Raw genomic sequence first — 22,068 nt, 5'->3', positions numbered from 1 at the left:
CTCAAAAATTCTAATATTTGGCTGGGCATGGTGGCTCATGCCTGTAATCCCAGCACTTTGGGAGGCTGAGGTGGGTGGATCACCTGAGGTTGGGAGTTTGAGACCAGCCTAGCCAACATGGTGAAATCTCATCTCAAAAAAAAAAAAAAAAGGCTCTAATATTCTAACATTTTGTGACTTCATGGAATCCAGAATATTATTTGATTCTGTCTATATTAACAACCTCTGAATCTATTATCATAACACTGCATGGTTCTATCCATTTAATATTTTCATCTGGCATTTTCCACTCCTGTGTTTCTGACACACCCTGCATCCTGTGACACTGATGCATGCCCCCTTCCATGTCTGAAATGTTCTAAGTGTCTGTGGCCCTGGAGAGAGAGACCCAGGGCTCACTCTGACCAGCGCCCTCCCTGTTCCCAGTGCCCCTGTGTACCTGGGCAAATCTTGCAGCATTTCCCAGCCACTTTCTCGGGGTGATGGCAGGGGTACTCGGTGGGGCAGGTCACACGCTGGCAGTCCTGGTGGCCATCCTGACAGGTGCATAGGATGCAGGGCAGGGGGCCGAAGGCACGAAAGGCTGGGTGCCACACCTCCCCGTGGGAGTACGTCTTCCCACCATGCACACAGGCTGAACAAGGAGGGTGGGAAGGGAGGAGGATCAGAGCCTCAGACCCGGCCAGGGCCCCTGGTCCAGCAGCGGGTGGGGTGGGCCCTTGGGGAGCCCTTGCTTTACCAGTCCAGCCCAGCCACACTGCCTGCAAAGCACAGGTTAGGGTATAAAACAACCCCTCTCCCCGACACCCGCCCCACGCTCCTCCGCAGCACTCAGAGCTGAGACAGGCCCAGAAGGAACTTGCTGAGATGGAGAGTCCTCCCTTGCCCTTCAGGGCACTTTTGTGGGAGCAAAGAGAGTGCTGATCTTGTGGTGGAACTGAGATCAACTTCTGTTACCACCTGGCCATGTGAGCCCTGGCAGGTCCCTTCCTCCCTCTGCCTCAGTGTCCCATCTGAACAAGGCGGGGCCAGCACTCAGTAGCCCCAGAGCTCTTCCCTCTCCAGCAATTGGCGTGTCCTGCAGGGAGGTCTCTTTTCTCACCTTCTGTGGCCATGGCTGCCCATCTGGCCTCCTTCCCTACTTCATCTCCACTGTCCTCCTGCAGCCCAGCTCTGCTCCTTCCTTCGTCAAAATCCTTCCCTCAGCACGCTTCCTTATATTAAAGTCATTTATTTACATGTCTGTCTCCCCAACTAGTCTATGAGCCCCTCAAGGGCAGAGACCATTTTCCATTTCCCATTTCCCATCTATCTGTTCTGTCTCCCCTTCTTCCCAGCAAAGACATGGTAGATGCTTAAAAAAAAAAAAAAATCTTGTAGGCTAGGTGCTGTGGTTCACACCTGTAATCCCAGCATTTTGGGAGGCCCAGGTGGGCAGAACACCTGAGGTTGGGAGTTTGAGACCAGCCTGACCAACATAGAGAAACCCCGTCTCTACTAAAAATATGAAATTAGCTGGGTGTGGTGGCACATGTGTATAATCCCAGCTACTCAGGAGGCTGAGGCAGGAGAATTGCTTGAACCTGGAGGTTGGGGTTGCAGTGAGCTGAAATCACACCATTGCACTCCAACCTGGGCAACAAGGGTGAAACTTTATCTCAAAAAAACAAAAAACAAAAAACAAAAAACAAAAAACAAATAATCTTGTGCTATTTCCAGGACTAGTTCTGTCTCTAAGTCAATACTCTGAACCTCAGTGTCCTCATCTGTCAGATGGCGGTGTGAACCTGGTGATCTTTAAGAGTACCTTCCTTCGGTTTTGATGCTCTTCGAGTCTACAAGCTCATGGCCAAGTTGGAATTGGAGAACTGCTGAGTGGAGGGTGCAGAGGGGTGGGGGTGGGAGGTGGGAGCAGTCAGGGCCCCACTTCCCTGCCTCACAGATTGGAGGAGGGTCTGGTCCCCACCTTTCTTATGTTTTTCCTTCAGGACAATCTTGACAGTTGTGCTGCCTGCCCCCTTGGGTCGAAAGTGGCGAGGGATGAAGCTCAGAGGGGCGCTGAGGCCAGTGGGGGCTGGGGTGCCTGGACCTCTCCTTCTGCTACCATTGCTCGAACATGGATCCTGAGGATGTCTCTGCCAGTGGAAGGAAGGATGAAGGTCACTAACTGAGCATGGCAGGCCCCAGCTGGAGCCAGAACAGCAAGACAGGCTGCAGCAAGAGGCTGTGGGGAGACCCCAGCATGACTTCCCAGAGAAGAGAGGGCAGCGGCCAGGGATAGAAAGATCTGGATGAGGTCTAAGATGTTTTCAGACAGTCTGACCCTTGAAAAACTCTCAGAGGATAGTGATTTGGAAATCCAGCCTCCATGAAGCCCTTCTTGAGCCTTGTCAGAGCCAAGGCTTTGGGGCTGGGGTGGGCAGAGCATGCTGGGGTCTTGATCTGGCAGATATAGCTGATCAGGGATGTGGAGAACTTCATATTTGAATGGCCCAAGTTAGAGGCCATTGCCTGGGAGGAAGGTGCCTGGACTAAGGGGAGATGCAGGCTGTAGATGGAACAGTGTCAAAGTGTTTCTCGAGAGGAAAACGAGGAAGTTTGGGGCCTGCTGCTGCCCTGCGTGATGACCTGTTTCCCCCAGGCCTCACCTTGCCCATCAACCATGATAGGATCCAGGATCGGAAGCTAGGGAGAGGGGCTGGAATATAATGGGGGCTCATGTAGCTGACCCAGGGGACAAACAAGAAATGAGGAGAATAACTAGTATTGCCTGCCCCAGAGTCGTAAGATTGAGGCCCGAGATCCCAGCCCCCTGACCCCACTCCGTCATTAAGGCTGTGCACTCACCATCCCGTGGAACGACTGTACACTGTCTTCTTCAGCCGATTGCTCACTTGCTTCATCTGAAAACTCAAAGGGAAGCTGGGTCAGCCTCAGGCTCCCCAGCCTTGCTGCCTAGAGCCCTGAGGCCTCCACCTATAGGCTCTGCCCTTTCCCTACTGCCACAGCTGCAGCCCCAGCCCACAAGCAGTCTCCTTTGCCCCAGAGGTGACTTCTTCCACTTCTCATTACAGCCTCTCTTCATCCTGGTTGGGTTGATGAAGTCCCTACAACTGGGTTGCTGCCTCAGTTTCCCTGTACTGACCCCCTGGTCACCATTAGGACTGAACTCCTTGAAACAGCATTACTGAGAGCTCGCCTCTCTGGGACACTAGGCCATATCCTTCAGCATTTACCATGGATGGCCAAAGGCACAGAATCCCATCCCTGTGGCCTGCATACATGCAGTGTCCTGGGCCGCCACTGTACACAGCCACACTTGAAGTCACCAGGCCTTGGTTTATACTCCGAGGACCCTACACTCCAGCCCCTTGGCCCTTCCAGCCTGAGCACTCTGGCAGTCCCCATTCCCTTGGGAAACCAGCACAGAAAGCCCTTTGGAGCCCTACAGGTTCTTAAACCCGAGTGGGCCCCTCTCTCCCTGGCCCTTGCCTCACTCCACAGTCTGGCTCCCACCAATTATTCCCGCTTCAAAGACCCAGAACATTGGAATTAGACCGTGTTAGCAATCACAGGGTACATCTGAGGCCCAGTGAAGGAAAAGAATTTGTGGAGTTAGCTGGAAGAACCAGAACTAAGCTGGAGTCACCTGACCCCTAGTCCAGTGCTCCTTCCAAATGCCAACATCTGGGGATGCATCCACTATGGAGCACTCCCCTACCTGAGTGTCATCTCCTCCAGGAAGCTTACGTTGAGTACCCTAGCCTGCAGGGAACAGTCTGACTACTTCATTCTGCTCAAGCCCAGCCTGCCCTTCACTAACCGATGTTTTATGCAGAGGTTCTATCTGGGTTCCGTATAACAGACATGTTCTGAGCTCTGGTGAGCCCAGTACTGTGACCAGCTCTGCTGTGAGGAAAGCAGGATGAGATGGAGTCCCTTTCACATGCCACTTATGGTCCTCTTAGCTCATCTGATTGCAGAGACTTTGTCCCTCATGGCAGGCACCACAGCAGCAATCCCCTCACTTCCCTCCAGCTCAGCCTCACAGTGCCCTCCTCAAGCCTGCAGCTCCTATCCACATCCCCTGCCCCAACTCCTTACCCCAGCCCACTCCTGCCTCTGCTCCAAGCCTACTTAGCACCCACCCATACATGCACAGCACGAGGTACCACCCATGGATGAGCCTTTGGACTCAAGAGATAACCAGTGGCGTGTGGACATATTCTTACTGCTTCCTCTACCACGCCAGACTTTGCTGAGAAGCAGAGACTACCTAGAGCAACAGGTCACACTTGGTTAGCAAGTGGAGGCCAGCCCCTGGACATAGTCCTATATTGCTTCTCTCTTCTTCCCTGCTTCACTCCTCTTTTCCCTCTTTCCTCCCCCTAGGACTGCATTAAAAAAATAAGTGGCCCATCAGCTTCTGCCAGGCTCTGCTTTCTTGGGGGTGCAGGCTCAGCCACCACCCTGGAGGAAGGAGCAGTCTGCTACATGCTGGGTGTCCCTTGCAGTTCCTTACAGCTCTAACAGTCTATGTCTAGGCCCATGGAGTGAGCGCTGCCACATGGAGGGACAGACTCACCTTTGCAGGCCTGGCAGCAGGAGTCTGGCAGTGGGAGGGGTGCGGGGCAGCCTGGTTCAGGGCAGGTCATGAGGCCACAGTAGATCTGGCCCTCCTGAAAGATAGAGCAAACTGGCTGGGAAATGAGCTCTGATGAGGACTAGCCTTGCGGGCTAGGAACACCCCCTTCCTTGGGAGCAAGTGGCCTTGTGGTCTCCCCTAAGGTGGGGAGGGGAAGCAGCAGCATCTCCTGGGCAAGGGGCAGCCAGCTCAGAGGGGAGGGGGTCCCCCATGCCCTCCCAGCCCTATTTCCAGGCCCTGCAGGAAACATCCGGCCTTCAGCTTCTGACTTACTCACAGCCAGGCTGTCCCTAGGCTCTCACTGCCGACTCTTGAGGTGGGATTCTCCCCATCCTACAGATGAGGAGCCAGAGCGGGGCCTGAGCTGTCTGTCTCAAGTCAGAAAGACAGTCGGGGCCCAGTCTTCAAGCTTTTCCTACTGAAATCAGTGTCATGGGAGGGGGACGGGTGGGTGATACCTGGGCTCATCTTGCTCTTTACTGAATGCCCTTGGTCTCCAACTTCGGGATCCAGCCTTGAAAGGCGAGACTGCAGGGGAAGGGGCTTTTGGGGGTCAGGGGTCAGGTGACGCTAGGTGGTCACTTCTTTCCTCTGGGCCTGAGACTCCTCCTCTGTGAAGTGGGGGTCACACCCATCTGGAGGGCGCAGATCCAGCAAGGGACTGGTTGTGAAAAGCACAAGGCACAACATGCCTGGGAGGAGTTGCTATTGCCTTGAGACCTTTCCCTGTTCCCTTTCCAGAGAGTCTGAGAAATGAGGATTCTGGTCCTTTGGGTGAGGCCAGAAGTCAAGGCAGCCTCATATAATCAGGGATGAGAAGAAAGAAGGGGAGACCCAAGTACCCAGGGAAAATGAACAGAGGAATCCTGAGAATGCTCTCACCACCCACCACCAGCATTACTCTCTCTCCCCACAGCCTCCTCCTCATCCAGGCCTCATCCCACCGGGACAGGCAGCAGGATGTGGGGAGAAGAACATTGGCTTTGGACCTAGGTGGCCTTGGGCCTGAATTCTAGCTCTGTCACTTACTAGCTGTGTGATCTCAGTCAAGTCACTTAACTGTTCTGAGCCCCAGTTTTCTCATCTGAAGAATATAAATAGTGATATCCCTCTCCTAGGGTCATTCAGAGACTGTGTATAAACCAGGCATTTCTATGAACCTGGTGACACAATAGACTTGATCACTGCAAAAGGCTCACACTCTGCAAAGGGTAATTGCTTACTAGGTTGATTTATAAGTAGTCGCTCATTATTTGCAGGCTGTTTGCTCTACAGCACAGAAACTTTAAGATTCAGAGACTCAGACTGATGGGACTCTGTCACTGAAAACTCCCCATCTTTTCAGTGGGAGGAAGGCCCAAAAGAAGTGACTTGCTCGAGGTCACACAGGGAACTGGGACAGTGATGGAGCTCAAACACAGGTTTCTGATGCCCAGTCTTCAGTAACATTAGTGATCACTTGGTCAGGCTCCCTTACGCACTCAGAGGAACAGGCCCAAGTGTGGTGATCAGGTGGTAAGGAAATCAGGAGGGCAGGGGCGTCTCCTGCCAATTCATGGATGAGTTGCCAAGTCCAGGGTTAAAAATGACGTGCTGAAAGCCACCTGCAAACCTATAGGAAGGCCATGCCTGGACCCCAGCTCCCCTACAAGGAGGAGGCTAAAGACCTTCCAGAGCAGGCCCTGCTCAACTTCAGTCTCTGTTCCATGGTAACAGTGTAGAGTCAGCCCTGCCTGTCCCGGGGTCCAGCTCTAACAATAGACAGGAAGAGTTTAAGTCGCTTCAGGTTAATTTCCATTTGCTACAGATAATCTGGCCCTGTCTCTGTCCCCCAGGACTGATAACTGATCATTTGCGCATTCATTCTTTCATTCAACAATCATTACAGATGTCTTCTGTGTTTTAGGCCCTGGACTGACAGCAGCAGAGGATAAAGAAATGAAATGCATGTTTCCTCCCCTCAAGGAATGCAGCATCTACTAGGGGAAACAGAGGCTCAGGAAGGTGTGGCAGCTCAGAGAACGGTCACCTGACCCAGCTAGGGACAGTACATTCCAAACCCCAGATGTTCCCTTCCCCTTGAGCCCATTCATTTTGCTTTGGCCAGGAGGAACAATCCCCCCAGCCCACAGTCCAAGCTACTGTGTTCCTTGCAGGTCCAGAGTGCTGGCATGTGCTGCAGGAAAGGCAGGAGTCCTTACGGTGCAGCTGCAGAGGACACACTGGTTGGGCAGGCGGGAGGGGAACAGCTCATGGGCACTGAAGATCTCTCCGTGTTGGTACATGGTCCCATTGTGCTGGCAGGACTTTGGAGGGGCCCGGAGCCCAGAGGGAGTGTGAGGTTCTGCAGTAGGGGAGGGCCAGAAGGAAGAAGAAAATGAGGTTTCATGTGAATTTAAAAAAAAAAAAACTTTGCTGAAATTAACAAGGCCACTTTTCTGAAGATGTTGCATTTGACCCCAACTTGACATTTAAACCAAGCTCTGGCCTGGGCCTTGCTAGCCATTCCCCATATCAGCTAACTAAGAGGTCCCTCTGATACCTACATCTGACTGTGTCCCTCCCTCCCATGGTCCCTACCACAGCCCTCCAGCCCCTTCAGTGTCTGAGCCAGCCCCAACCAGAGCAAGAAGAAAGAGCCGGCAGCCTCAGCTTCTGCTCAGTGGGGCCTGAGTTAGTTCATCCAGCATTGAATGAGGGTGCATGAGGCACTCCTCAGTGCCAGGCACTGTTCTAGGTTCTGGGAATACAGCAGTGAGCAGAAGAGTCCCTGCCCTCATGGGGTTACATTCTAGTGGCACCAGCTGGGATGATTGTCCCTGTGATTGTATAAACTTCTGTCATTCACTGGCCCCTAGAGCCCCCCTCCCCATTGCCTGCCTCATCCTGCCAGGTGCAGGGGTAAGCCTCTGGTCCTGAGAGAACCCACTCATTCATTCAAGACCCCTTTACTAAGCACTTCTCTGTTCCAGGCACCATGCTAGGCAATGAGAATGGAGCAATGAGTAAGATTCAGCCCTTGCCATCAATAAACTCAAACTAAAAAATTAGGGGTGTGGTGGCTCACACCTGTAATCCCAGCACTTTGGGAGGCCTAGGTAGGAGGATTATTTGACTCCGGGAGTTCAAGACTGGCCTGGGCAGCATAGTGAGACCCTATCTCTACAGAATTTTTTTTTTTAACTTTTAAAAAAGAAGTTTGAAGTCTAATTAGGCAGAAAGATAAGCCACAAGCAATGATGCTGTAGCAGGTAATGGCTAGGGCAGACGAAAGCATAGAAGTTGTGACAGCACAGAGGAGGAGCCTCTAACTTAGCCCAGGAGGGGTGGCCGGGAAAGGCTTCCTGAAGGGCCAATGGTTAGGAGAGTCTTGAAGAACTAGTGGAGCTTTGCAGGCAGAGGGCAGGGGATGGAACGAGAGAGGGAGCGAAGAGCATTTCAGCCACAACAGGCCTGGGCCTAGCACGGGGTGGGGTGGGGGGGGTAATCCCAAAGTCAGCCAGAAGAACTGAGGCCCCTGGAGTTAGCGTCAGACACAAGGACACTCCCTCACTGTGCAGGATGCAGCTGAGAGCCACCGTTCCCCTCAGGGACCCAGAGCCAGGAATCTCTATGACCCATGTCAGGACCACAAGTCAGATCCCTACTGGGCTCCCCCTGGAAAAGGAGTCCCACTCCACACCAGCTCACAGGAAAGCTCTGATTCCAGAGCCCGGAGCCCAGGCCAGAATCTGGAGCCTCCTCTTCGCCACTTTACGCTTCTAAACATCAGTTTTCCTCCTAACTTCCCCTCCCACCTCCGAGTTGGCCTCCTCTCTGCCTGCTCCTCACTGGACACTTGGTTTTGCCAGTTTCCTTCCCAGACTACCTCTCCTTCCTCTGACCTCTTCTTCCTAGAATCTCATTCTCAGAGGCTCTTAGAATCTTAAAATCATGAAATCATAGACATTAGCATCAGGATACATAGAGTCCCTGAATCTCAGCACCGGGAGAATTCTCAGAGAACAGGACCCAACTCTTTTCGTCCTTCTCAGCCCCTGCAGTGATAATTCTAGGGTCTCTCCACAGGACCCTGAAGCTCAGGATCACTTACCTTCACTTCCCAGACTGCGTCCACGCCCTCCAGCTCTGGCCAGCCCGAGAGAGACTGGAGCCCACGTGTGCCAGTCAGCAGGCCAGGTGAGCAGGCCTGTTTCCTGCAGCTACTTTCTGCATGTCCTCCTTCCCTTGCTATGCATGCCTGCTTAAGGACGTAAAGTCTCTGCTACCCCAGCATTGCCTGGGGTCTGGGATATTTCCTCCTTGAGCACCTTTGTGTATCTACACCTCTGCCCCTCTCCTTGCAGGGGTCTCCCTCAGCTGGAAGGCCACACTGGGAGTAGGAGAAAGGTCAATGGGTGATGGGGAGGAGCATGACTACTTACCCACACACCTGGGACAGCACTGCTGTGGCTCCGTCACGGGCTGGGGGCAGTGGACAGGCGGGCAGTGAAGGCGGTAACAACTCACATGGGCACTCTGAAAGAGACACAAGCGTCAGCCCTGGTTCAAATAACCATTGTCTCCCACCTGTACCTGTCCTTTCCCAAAACTCCCACCCCAACTGCAGAACTCTGTACTTGTCATAAACCTGTGATTGGACTGAAAACAATTACGTGTGCCCAGTCCCTCCCCATCCCTGGCTGCCAAGGGGACCTCACTTGGCCCTCACATCCATGTGCCTCCCTGTTCATGGACTTGCTCAAACACTGTGCCCCTTTCACAGAGAAAGACATGTAAAAGCCTAGAGCTGTTTGACATTGATCTTGATGCTTTGACTGTGCTATTTTAACTGTGGGGCTTGATCCTTTTAACTGTGGGGCTGAGCCTTGTGGTTCAGAAAGGAATGAAACATGAGGACAGGTGACCAGGAGGGAGTACAAGACTAAAAACCTGATGTAGAGAAGACAGATGGCTTTATGATCCACCCCTTAAATCTCTAGGAGGTTTGGGCAATCCTGGACAAAGCCTTTGGAGATGGTGCCAAAGAAGGAGGGGCCTGAAGTTCCTTCTCTTTTCAAGTATAGCAAGTGAGAGAACTGGGCAGGGGAACGTACGCAGAGAGATGAGCAGAAACCAAGGGAGAGTGGCCACCACCCCTTGTGAGGGTCTTCCCAGCTCTTCAGGCAGGTTTTTGGCCCCTCATCAGCCTTCCTGCCCTTTGTTCTTCTCTCTGTTACAAGGGTCACTCTGCTGTATTGTGATGAACTGTTTACACCTGTGTCACTGATTCAACCAGGAATTCCAAAGAATAGTCAGCATGGGGCCTTGCTCCAAGTTAGTGGCTGCTGCAGTCTGAATGAATGCATGAATGAGTGAAGAAATGAGACTAAGGAAAGGAGGGGTCAACAGGCCTCTCTCAGATGAATCGAGCCTGCTTTGTTCAAAATTTTGAAGTTGGCAAAGTTTGTTTCTAGCCCCACCTCTTGCCTCCCCACTTGTTCCTTCTCCCTGCCTTCTCCCTGGACCTGAGTTCTCTGGCAGTACTTCTCCCAGAGGGAGCCTCTTGCCCCATGGAAGACCCTAGACTGGCCCTGGGCCTTCTGGGGTCACTGCTTCCCAAGATGGCCTGAGGTAATCGTGAGGACTAGTCAGTGCTAAGGGGCATCCCAGGGTCCACAGGATTGGTCTGAGCTCTAACAGGGGCCTTCTAGAGGCCCAGCACACATGGGTGCTTCGTAAATGTCTAGAGGATAGACTGAGGCCCCCAGATGAGAAACTAGGATGGACCATAAGGAACTGTGTGGCCTGAAGAGTTAGAATCAGTCTCTTGATTCTGACCTTGGAGGAGCCAAGGATGGTGATAATTATTAGCACCACGAAGCAGGAAATAAGATGGAGACATGCTAGCGGCAAAAGGGCAGGTGGGGCCCTTGGAAAAGCCCTTTGCAGCCACAGAGAACCTCTCAGGAAAGGCATAGCCTCTATTTATTGAGTGGCTGCTGAGGTAGGGGCTTTACATTATATAAAAATCATCCCACTTCATCTTCTCAACACCCCTAGAGGTAGGTACCATATTATTAGTCACATTTTTTAAATGAGAAAAGAGCCTTTGAAAGGTTAAGTTGCCTAAGATCACACAGCAGGTAAAAACTGTCACCAGGGCCCGTGCACTTTCCCTGATGCTGAGCTGCCTCTGGTGGGTAGGCGTGGACTCATTCATGCTCAATATTTGCTGCAGATCTCCTGGGTGTCAGTCCCTCTTCTGAGCAGTAGGGATGTAACAATGAGTGGGACCGACAAGGTTTCTGCTCTCCCAAAGCTCACATCCTAGCAGTGAAAGGTAGACTTATTAAACAAGTAAGCAAGGGCCAGGCATGGTGGCTCACAACTGTAATCCCAACACTTTGGGGGGCTGAGGTGAAAGGATCACTTGAGGTCAGGAGTTCGAGACTAGCCTGGACAACATGGCAAAACCTCATCTCTACTAAAAATACAAAAATTAGGCAGCAGTGGCACACCTGTAATCCCAGCTGCTTGGGAGCCTGAGGCAGGAGTATCACTTGAACCCAGGAGATGGAGGTTGCAGTGAGCCAAGATTGCACCGTGGCACTCTAGCCTGGGTGACAGAGCGAAACTCCATTTCAAAGAAAGAAAAAAAGTATGCAAGTAGGAACAAGAAGATTTCAGATGTTAAGTTTATGATACATAATAAAATAGAGGGCCAGGCGTGGTGGCTCATGCCTGTAATCCCAGCACTTTGGGAGGCCAAGGCAGGTGAATTGTTTGAGGTCAGGTGTTTGAGACCAGCCTAGACAACATGGTAAAACCTTGTCTCTACTAAAAATACAAAAATTAGCCAGGCGTGATAGTACATGCCTATAATCTCAGCTACTTGGGAGGCTGAGGAACAAGAATCACTTGAACTCGAGAGGCAGAGTTTGCCGTGAGCCAAGATCGTGCCACTGCACTCCAGCATGGGTGACAGAACAAGACTCTGTCTCAAAATAAATAAATAAATAATACATCGAGGAATATTATTTCATTAACAGGGTAGATTGTTTTAAAAACAGCTGTCAGAGAAGGCCTCATAAGTAAGTAACGTGTATGTTATGAACTGGCAGATGAGAAGGAACTGTTCATGAGAAGATCTGGGGGAAGAACATTCCTGGTGGAGGAAACAAGTGGGAACAAGTTTCAAGTGTTGGAACAACCGACAGAGGTCAGTGTGGCTGCAGCGGAGTGAGCAGGTATGAAATGAAATTGGAGAGTAACGCTGGGCGCGAGGGCTCATGCCTGTAATCCCAGCACTTTGGGAGGCCAAAGCAGGTCAGATCACAAAGTCAAGAGATTGAGACCATCCTGGCCAACATGGTGAAACCCCGTCTCTACTAAAAATACAAAAATTAGCCAGGTGTAGTGGTGCACACCTCTAGTCCCAGCTACTCAGGAGGTTGAGGCAGGAGAATCTCTTGAACCCAGGAAGTTGAGGTTGCAGTGAGCTGAGATTACACCACTACAGTCCAGCCTGGAGACAGAGCAAGCCTCTGTCTAAAAAAAAAAAAAGAAAGAAAGAAAGAAAGAAAAGGAAAAAGAAACTGGAGAATAAGACGGAAGCAGAGCCCTTAGTGGGGATCTGGATTATTTTACTTTAGGTCCAACGAAAGGCTATTGGGAGTTTTTTTTGTTTTGTTTTGTTTTGTTTTGTTTTTTTCTTTTCTCTCCTTTTGTCCCTGAATTAGAACAGGACAATCAATACACAGTCTCTGTATGCCTGTCAGTGAGTTCAGCATCTATTACTGGAGGGTTTAAAGAGTGGAATGACATGGTCAGTTTCACGCTGAGAAAAGATCATTCTTGCAGGGTGTGGTGGCTCTTGTAATCACAGCACTTTGGGAGGCAGACGCAGGTGGCTTTCTTGAGCTCAGGAGTTTGAGACCAGCCTGAGCAAATCCCATCTCTGCACAAAAGACAAAAATTAGCTGGGCATGTTGGCATGCACCTGTGGTCCCAGCTACTCAGGTGGCTGGCATGGAGGATTGCCTGAGCCTGGAAAGTCGAGGCTGCAGTGAGCTGAGACTGCACCACTGCACTCCAGTCTGGGTGGAAGTTAGATCCCATCTCAAAACAAAACAAAACAAAACAAAACAAAACAAAACAAAACAAAACAAAACACCATTCTCACTCCATATGGAGGATGGATTTAGAGGGGGAAACAGGAAAACCTGTTAGGAGGCTTGCGTGGCAGCCCAGGAAAGAGATGACGGGTGACGGTGGTGTGAATTACAGGGAGCAGTGATGGTGGAGAGAAGTGGAGGAATTGAGGGTTGATTTTGCAGATACCAGCTAAAGTCCTCTGGGTTAAAGAAACTGTATGTGAACTCTGAGAAATGAATTAACTCCAATGGCTCAAAACACTTGGACTTTGTCAACTGGACCACATGATATGTCTGGAATTTTCTGTTATGATTTCCTTTCTGTTTTCTGGCTATATTTCATAAAGTTTTTCTTGAAAAGGCTGATTGGCCTCAGATGTGCTAAGGAAAACTGAGGGGAGACAGTCATAGTGGGGGTTGTGTCCCCATTTCTACTTGGGGCCAACACTATAGAAGCAGTGGGGAGTCAGAGGAAAAGATCCCAGGAGGAGTAAGACACCAGAGTCAAAGCCAAGAGGGGGCTAGCCCCCTACTCCACCTCCCCACAGGGTCTCCTCCAGACCTCTTCTCTGCTCCCACCCCAGAGGGTTGTGTTTTAATAAGGGAGACTCTTAGAGGCCTTCTGCATTCCTCTCTCAGCTCTGTGTGAAGAAAGAGAGGGTCTGGGAGGCTGGCTCTGGCTGGAAGCTAGCTACCCCTCCCTCCAAGCACCAACACCCAGACAAAGAAAGCTGGGGACATCCAGACTGGGCGTCAGGCAGCTGAGCTAAAGCCAAGGGTTTTTCAAGCCTCCTAAGCCACTTCCTCCTTCTCCTCCTCTCCAATCTCATGCCTTGCCTGTGAATTCTGGACCACGTGGAGGTCTCATTTATTCTACCCAGTTGATTTTACAAGGCCCTGTGGAGGTGCTGGATAAGTGGGGTGTGGTGGGGCGGGAGGAGACGAAAAACAAGGACACGGTCTCTACCCCAGGTGGTTCAGCCTTTGGCAGGGAATCGTACCAGGCGTGAGTGAGGGCCCGGCAAGTCCTGGTCTCAGGGGTTCAGTCTGGGAGGGGCAGTAACCATGCTACCTGACCAACAGTGATCAGGGAGAGGGGCAGAGAAACTCATGTGGGATCCCAGAAGAAGAAACTTCCAGTGGAGGTCATTCTCCCACTTGGGCAAATCCTTGAGGAACAAATAGTTGGGCTAGTGGGGTTGGGGGAACATGACCTAAGGCAGGGCCGAAGTGGCTGGAGGAAAAATATGTGAAAAGGAAGGAATGAGAGATTAGGTCCAAAAGGCTGTCTTGGGCTGCGTGGGAAGCAGGGAGGCTGGCACCAGCAAAAGGTGGAAAGAAGGCTGGGATATGAGAAGGGAGACCAGGGTCCTCATCCCAACCCAGCCACTGATGTTTGTGTGACTTACCTTTGGGAGGTACACTGTAGCCATCTAATCCTATATATTGAGTACTCAGTAGTGAAGTGGCTTATCCCGAGGGCCTCAGCTGCCGCTGACAGCACCGTTCTAGAAGGTAGGCATGGTCCTCCTTCTGAGGTGATTCTCTGGAGGGTTCTCACATCCCTGACACAGGTGGCCAGGTGGCCAGAGGAACCTACCTCCGAGCAGGTACAGCGCAGGCAGTACATCAGGCCTTGTGGCTCCAAGTAGGGGTGCCAGCTCTCGCCAGGGGAGTATCTCTTCCCATGGAAAAGGCAGAACATGTCTGGGCCTGGCAAACCAACCGGTGCCATGTTAGTCCCAGGAGGCTCCAGCCCAAAGTCCCTGTCTCATTTCTCCTTCTTTCTGGCTCTAGAAGAGATGTCATCTGGACCACTCAGGCAAAAGAGAATCTGTAGGACAACTGGGCATTCAGGCAGGGGGCCAGAATGCCTGAGTCTGAATCTCGGCTTGACCACACCCTTACTGTGCGACACTGGACATGCCACTGACCCTCTCTGAGCCTTAAGCTTATCTCACAGGGCAGTTAGGGAATCAAGTAGTGAAATGCTGTACAGATTTATATTGTGGTATCAACATTAGTTATGATTAGACGAATGAGGCCCAGAGAGGATAAGTTACACCTGAGGGCCACACAGCAAGTCAGTTATCAGGCAGGGATGACAGCACCAGTCTCCTTACTCAGTCTCACACTCCTCTGTCTTCACAATCACACTTATTTCCTTTTTATTTGTCCCATTTGGCCTAGTATTTAGTACATCACCACACTCTTCCCTCCATCTCCACCCCTCTCTCCTCCCCCATACTCTCTCTCTCTTTCTCTCTCTCTCTCTCTTTCTCTCTGGGTCCTGTGGCCCACCTTTTGAACAAAGTCCTCCTGGTGTGAAGATCACCAGCCCCTGTATAGAGGAGGGTTGGCAGGGATAGGCCCAAGCCACGCACTGGGAGCTTTCTTGCTTTCACACTGTACCATGTCCTTACATTTCAGTGAGCCATGATGGAAAGGTTGTTAGGAAACTAACTTTCAAGTAGCCTTAAAAATGGTCGTTGCTACTACCGTGATTTGTGGTTGGCACATCAATGGACTTTTTTTGCAACCGTACATCAGTCGTCAATATTTGGACGAATGCTTCTAAGAACTAGAATCGTTTGTTCCATGGGTTGGCTATCTCCTGCAATCCTGCTTTCCTGAAACCTCTGCCTCTCACCTCCCATAACCCATTGATCCACTCCTGCCGCCACCTCCTATCCACTCACCGTCCAGCCCTGGGTCACACCTTCCAGCCTAGTGCTGCAGTCTCATGCCCCACCTCTCTGCCTCCTGCCCCATCCTCACCAACCCTCCTCTACACAGGTACCTGGTGCTCTTCACACCAGCAGGGAAAAACACACCATTGCCTGAGCTCTTTTCAGGAGGAACTGGAGGCCCAGCAAGCACAAGCTAAGATCCAGTAAAGGTTTGTGGAATTAAATATGGAGAAGGGAACCAACATTCATTGACTATCTTCTCTTTGCCGAACTCCCTACGGAAGTTAGTTAATCTCATTAATATTGTCGTTTTGACCATTCCTCAAGTGAGATGAGTACCCAAGGCCATGCCAAAAACTAAACTGAACGCTTGTAAAGTGCTTACCGAGTCCAGTTTCTGACCCTTAGTTGAATGCTAGTATTATGATAATTGTGGTCACAGTCACAAAGCTGCTGCAAAGTGGACGTTGCCATCTTCTGGAAGAGATGACAATATGCGTCTTGCAGTGGCTTTGTGACTGTTACCACAATTATGAGAAGGCTCACAGAGACTACGCCACTTGCCTAAAGCCCTCTGCTAGGATTTCAACCCAGGGCTCCTGCCTCCAAAGTAGAACTCCTTTCTCTTCACATCATCTCCTATGGCTTTTCACCCAATCCCAGGGACTAAAGGCTCAACTGCCTTCTGCTGTCTCTGCCATTGGCCACCATCCCCGACTCCCTATCTTATTCTCTTAGTCCCCTGTTGGTCTAAAATCTAGAAGTTGCCTCTTATGCTTCCTCCTTCTCATTTTCCAGAGTCAAGCATCTTGGAAACATGAGCTCTCACGTTTCCTAAATCACATTCTCTTAGACTTTGAAACAGAATCACAGAGCATTGAAAGCAGTAACGAGTAGGGTGTGGTGAGCAGGGAGCTCACATTCAGGGCAGGAATTCCGTCTCCATCACACTGGGGTTGGGCTGGTGTGCAGCCCCCGCCTGACACATGCCTCCAGGGAACCGGAGCTCATGGGCCATTCCTAACCATTAGGAAATTTTCTTTGTAAGGAGCTGGAGTTGGCCTCTCTCTGGTTTCTGACAGTGTTCCTGCTCTGCCCACTTGGGCTTCCCAGAGCAAAGATTTGAGACTGCTGTCATGATGCCTTCAGTCTGTGCTTCGAGAGCTGCTGGGAGTAGGAACACGTGGTTTAGTTCCCTCACTGTTCCTTGCCCAGCTCCCCAAAGTGGAAGAGCGATCAAAGTTTGTCTCTCACATTCCCAGCAAGCCAGTAAGGCCCGGCTGGCCCGTATCAAATGAGCTGTGTTTATCTCTCAGCCTCCACTGGCAGAGAGGGTGGGACATGGGCCCAGCTCGGGTGCTGGTCAGAGCCAGCCCAACTCTCCAAGGAGTGAATAATTTCCTTCTTCCTCAGTCCCCTCCTCCCACTAGGGAGGGGGCGATTGCAACACTGCCACCACCTTAGGTCCCAGCCTGTTGCTGAAGAAGCCTTGTCCTACCTTCCTTGGGGCGGACCTGTAGCTGAGGTCCCTGTGCCAGTTGGCACCCCCTTTACCTCACTGCCTGCTCAGAGCATGAAGACAGAAAGAGTGTCTCAGCCAACACCCAGGCAGGAGGCCCCTTCTCACCACCAATAGACCTGGCAGAGGCTGAGAATGTGGGGGGCCTGGCAGCAAGCCTCTGGTGGCCATAATCCCCACCCCACCACACCCTAGAAGGTGACAGGCACAAGGGTGGCATGGCCTGGAGCTCTCCCTTCTTCAAGTGAGATGAGTGCCCAAGGCCATGCCAAAACCAAGCAGGAGGAAGAACTGCCAGGCGGCGACAGGCCGCCTCTGTTCCTGCAGTCCTGGCACTAGCCCCAACCCTTGAACATGGCTAGTGGAAAGAGCTTTAGTTCTTTAAACCACAAGTTTGCTGTGTGACATTCAGAGACTCGTTCTTTCTTCTCTGAGCCTCAGTTTCCCATCTGCAAAATAAGGGGAAGGGGTAAGCTATGATCTTCAAAGATTTTCAGCATAGTTTATGAATTCATGATTTCAACATTGGAAGACTCCAAAATTCTAGGATTCTAAGCTTCAGGATTTTGAGAATTCCACGTTTCTAACAACTTATATTTCCTTAGAATACAAAGCTACCAGAATTGTCCAATGTTGTGGTTCTAAGATTCCATCATTCCAAGATGCTATGATTCTTGGATGTGTTGATAGTCTCATACCTCCTAGGCTCTCAGAGGCTCCAAAGTGGGTTAGGATGAAGTTCAGGGAGCCAGTAGGACCAGGCCCAAGTGACACTGTGAAGGAGGTAAAGTGTGTCTCTCACATCTCACTCCCTTCCCATACACTCCATTTGGTCCTCTGTGGTGTTGCCACCCCTGCCCTGGCCTTGGGCCTGCCCTGATTCCTCTCCCACCCCACCACCATGTCTCATCCCAGATGTGTTCATGCCTCTCTCCCCATCTCAGAGGCCAAGCATGCCTTTTCTCAGGGGCCTTTTGGAGTCAGATCAGCTGGGGTTCAAATTGTGGATTTGGCTTTTATTTGCAGCCTGAATTTAGACAAGTTATCTAACCATTCCAGTCCTCTGTTTCCACATCTATTAAATGGAACTGGTAACAATCTCTACCTCTCAGAGTTACTGTAGAATTAAGTCAGATAATATATGTAATACACCTAGTACCTAACGTACATCATGTGCTCAACTAAATAGTAGGTTTAAAAAAAGGGGGAGGATCCAAGATAGCTGAATAGGAACTGCTCCAGAGTGCAGTTCTCAGCAAAAACAACACAGAGGGTGAGTGCCCACTGCATTTCCAAACAAATTTTCACTGCTCACAGACCAGGAGATTCCTGGGCTGAAAAGCACCATGAGTTTTCAGCACGGTGGTTTCAGCTGGTGCCGGCTTGATGCACAGAAACTCACATAAATCTGGGCAGCCATTTCAACTGGCACCTGGAATATCTGGGAGACAGAGCTGCCCATTCAACTGAAAGGGAGGGGGCAGAGACAGGGAGCCAGGAGATCTGGCTCAGCAGGTACCACCCCCACAAAACAAGCAATCTGAAACACTCTTGATGGAGAGTTTCCCAGCAAGCGCAGCTGGACCCAGGAGGGTCCAGCTCAGTGTGGGGAAGGGCGACCACCACTACCGAGGCAGTTCACACAGCAGCTGGGCAGAGCCTCTGCTGGCAGACTGTGACTAGACTACTCCATGTGGGGCAGGGCATCTATGAAAAAAGGCAGCAGCATGACAGGAACTTATAAATAAAGCCGACCTTCCTAGGACAGAGCACCTGGGAAAAGAGGCGGTTATGAGTTCTGCTGCAGCAGACTTAAAAGTACCTGCCCAACAGCCCTGCACAGAACAACGGAGCTCCCAGCACAGCATTTGAGCTCCTATAAGGGACAGACTATCTCCTCAAGCAGCTCCCTCACCCTGTATACCCAAAGAGACACCTTATAAAGGAGAGCTCAGGTTGACATCTGGCAGGTACCCTTCTGGGACAAAGATAACAGAAGAAGAAATTGGCAGAAACCCTTACTGTTCTGCAGCCCCTGCAGGTGAGCCCCAGGCAAGCAGGGTCTGGAGTGGACCTCTAGCAGTCCTGCAGCAGAGGGACCTGACTGTTAGAAGGAAAGCTAAGAAACAGAAAGAAATAACTTCATCATTATCAAAAAGGACATCTGCTCAGATACCCCATCTGAAAGTTACCAACTACAAAGACCACAGGTGGATAAAGCCACTAAGATGGGAAGAAACCAGTGCAAAAAGGATGAAAACACCAAAAACCAGAATGCCTCTCCTCCTCCAAAGGATCACAACTCCTCACCAGCTAGGGATCAAAGATGGATGGAGAATGAATCTGATGAATTGAAAGAAACAGGCTTCAGAAGGTGGATAATAACAAACTTCTCAGAGCTAAAAGAATGTGCTAACCCAATGAAAAGAAACTAAGAACCTAGAAAAAAGGTTAGATGAGATGCTAACTAGAATAAACAGCTTAGAGAAGAATATAAATTATTTGATGGAGCTGAAAAACAGCACGAGAACTTCACGAAGCATACACAAGTTTCAATAGCTGAATCGACCAAGCAGAAGAAAGGATATTGGAGATTGAAGATGAACTCAATGAAATAAAATGAGAAAGCGAGAATAGAGAAAAAAAGAGTGAAAATAAATGAACAAAGCCTCCAAGAAATATGGGATTATGTGAAAAGACCTAACCTACGTTTGGCAGGTGTACCTGAATGTGACAGAAAGAATGAATCCAAGCTGGAAAACACTCTTCAGGATATTATCCAGGAGAACTTCCCCAACCTAGCAAGCCAGGCTGCCATTCAAGTCCAGGAAATACAGAGAACATCACAAAGATATTCCTCAAGAAGAGCAACCCCAAGACACATAATAGTTAGATTCACCAGGGTTGAAATGAAGGAAAAAATGCTAAGGGCAGCCAGAGAGAAAGGTTGGATTACCCACAAAGGGAAACCCATCAGACTCACAGCAGATTTCTCCACAGAAACCCTACAAGCCAGAAGAGAGTGGGGGCCAATATTCAACATCCTTAAAGAAAAGAACTTTCAACCTAGAATTTCATATCCAGCCAAACTAAGCTTCATAAGCAAAGTAGAAAGAAAATCCTTTATGGACAAGCAATTGCTGAGAGATTTTGTCACCACCAGGCCTGCCTTACAAGAGCTCCTGAAAGAAGCACTAAATAAGGAAAGGAACAACGAGTACCAGCCACTCCAAAAATGTACCAAATGGTAAAGACCATCGACACAATGAGAAAAATGCATCAACTAATGGGCAAAATATCCAGCTATCATCAAAATGGCAGTATCAAATTCACACATAACAATATTAACCTTAAATGTAAATGGGCTATCAAAAGAAACAGATTGGCAAATTGGATAAAAAATCAAGACCCATTAGTGTGCTGTATTCAGGAAACAAATCTCATGTGCAAGAACACACAAAGGCTCAAAATAAAGGGATAGAGGAAGATTTATCAAGCAAATGGAGAGCAAAAAAAAAAAAAAAAAAAAAAAAGCAGGAGTTGCAATCCTAGTCTCTGATAAAATGGACTTTAAACCAACAAAGATCAAGAGAGACAAAGAAGGGCATTACATAATGGTAAAAGGATCAATGCATCAAGAAGAGCTAATGATCCTAAATATATACGCACCCAATACAGGAGCACCCAGAAACATAAAGCAAGTTCTTAATGATCTAAAAAGAGACTTAGACTTCCACACAATAATAGTGGGAGACTACTTAACACTCCACTGTCAATATTAGAGAGATCAATGAGACAGAAAATTAATGAGAATATCCAGGACTTGAACTCAGATCTAGACCAAGTGGACCTAATAAACATCTACAGAAATCTCCACCCCAAATCCACAGAATATACATTCTTCTCAGCACTGCATGGCACCTACTCTAAAATTGACCACATAATTGGAAGTAAATCACTCCTCAGCAAATGCAAAAGAATGGAAATCATAACAAACAGTCTCTCAGATCACAAGGCAATCAAATTAGAACTCAGGATTAAGAAACTAACTCAGAACACCACAGCTTCATGGAAACTGAACAACTGTCTCCTGAATGTCAACTGGATAAACAATGAAATGAAGGCAGAAATAAAGATGTTCTTTAAAACCAACAAGAAAGAAGACACAATGTACTAGAATCTCTGGGACACATTTAAAGCAGTGTCTAGAGGGAAATTTATAGTAATAAATGCCCACATAAGAAGCAAGGAAAGAGCCAGGCGCGGTGGCTCAAGCCTGTAATCCCAGCACTTTGGGAGGCCGAGGCGGGTGGATCACGAGGTCAAGAGATCGAGACCATCCTGGTCAACATGGTGAAACCCCGTCTCTACTAAAAATACAAAAATTAGCTGGGCATGGTGGCGCGTGCCTGTAGTCCCAGCTAATCAGGAGGCTGAGGCAGGAGAATTGCTTGAACCCAGGAGGCGGAGGTTGCGGTGAGCCGAGATCATGCCATTGCACTCCAGCCTGGGTAACAAGAGCGACACTCTGTCTCAAAAAAAAAAAAAAAAAAAAAAAAAAAAAAAAAAAAAAAGAAAAAGAAGCAAGGAAAGATCTAAAATTGACACCCTATCATCAAAATTGAAAGAGCTAGAAGAGCAAGATTAAAAAACCCAAAAGCTAACAGAAGACAAGAAATAACTAAGATCAGAGCAGAGCTGAAGGAGATAGAGACACAAAAAAACCCTTCAAAAAAATCAGTAAATCCAGGAGCTGGTTTTTTGAAAACATCAATGAAAGGCGATATCACCACTGATTCCACAGTAATACAAACTACCATCCGAGATCACTACAAACAACTTTATGCACATAAACCAGTAAACCTGGAAGAAATGGATAAATTCCTGAACACTTGCACCCTCCCAAGACTAAACTAGGAAGAAGTTGACACATTGAATAGACCAATAACAAGGGCTGATATTGAGGCAGCAATTAACAGCCTACTAACCAAAAAAGTCCAGGTCCAGATGGGTTCACAGCCGAATTCTACCAGACGTTCAAAGAGGAGCTGGTACCATTCCTTCTGAAACTATTCCAAA

General features: G+C 49.5%; 1 protein-coding gene and 1 non-coding gene across 4 annotated transcripts in view; both read right to left on the bottom strand.

Moving 5' to 3' along the window:
* The window catches only part of CHRDL2 (chordin like 2), a 40,061-nt gene that overhangs the window by 6,441 nt on the left and 11,552 nt on the right, over window positions 1–22,068 (bottom strand). For all 3 annotated transcript variants that reach the window (XM_003923467.4, XM_003923466.4, XM_003923468.4), the window contains exons 2-8: window positions 14,381–14,493; window positions 9,070–9,163; window positions 6,847–6,989; window positions 4,586–4,679; window positions 2,848–2,903; window positions 1,967–2,135; window positions 440–634 (exon numbers count right to left, since the gene is read on the bottom strand). In XM_003923467.4, the coding sequence (XP_003923516.1) occupies window positions 440–634; window positions 1,967–2,135; window positions 2,848–2,903; window positions 4,586–4,679; window positions 6,847–6,989; window positions 9,070–9,163; window positions 14,381–14,493 (864 nt within the window). The remainder of the gene's footprint in view (window positions 1–439; window positions 635–1,966; window positions 2,136–2,847; window positions 2,904–4,585; window positions 4,680–6,846; window positions 6,990–9,069; window positions 9,164–14,380; window positions 14,494–22,068) is intronic.
* Window positions 12,360–12,422, bottom strand: LOC120364814 (small nucleolar RNA SNORD43). Its single transcript, XR_005579953.1, has one exon. It is a non-coding gene; the product is annotated as a small nucleolar RNA SNORD43 (small nucleolar RNA).

The sequence above is a fragment of the Saimiri boliviensis genome, chromosome 6 (genome assembly GCF_048565385.1).
Source record: "Saimiri boliviensis isolate mSaiBol1 chromosome 6, mSaiBol1.pri, whole genome shotgun sequence".
Taxonomy (NCBI): domain Eukaryota; kingdom Metazoa; phylum Chordata; class Mammalia; order Primates; family Cebidae; genus Saimiri; species Saimiri boliviensis.
This window is presented reverse-complemented; position numbering and strand designations above follow the sequence as displayed.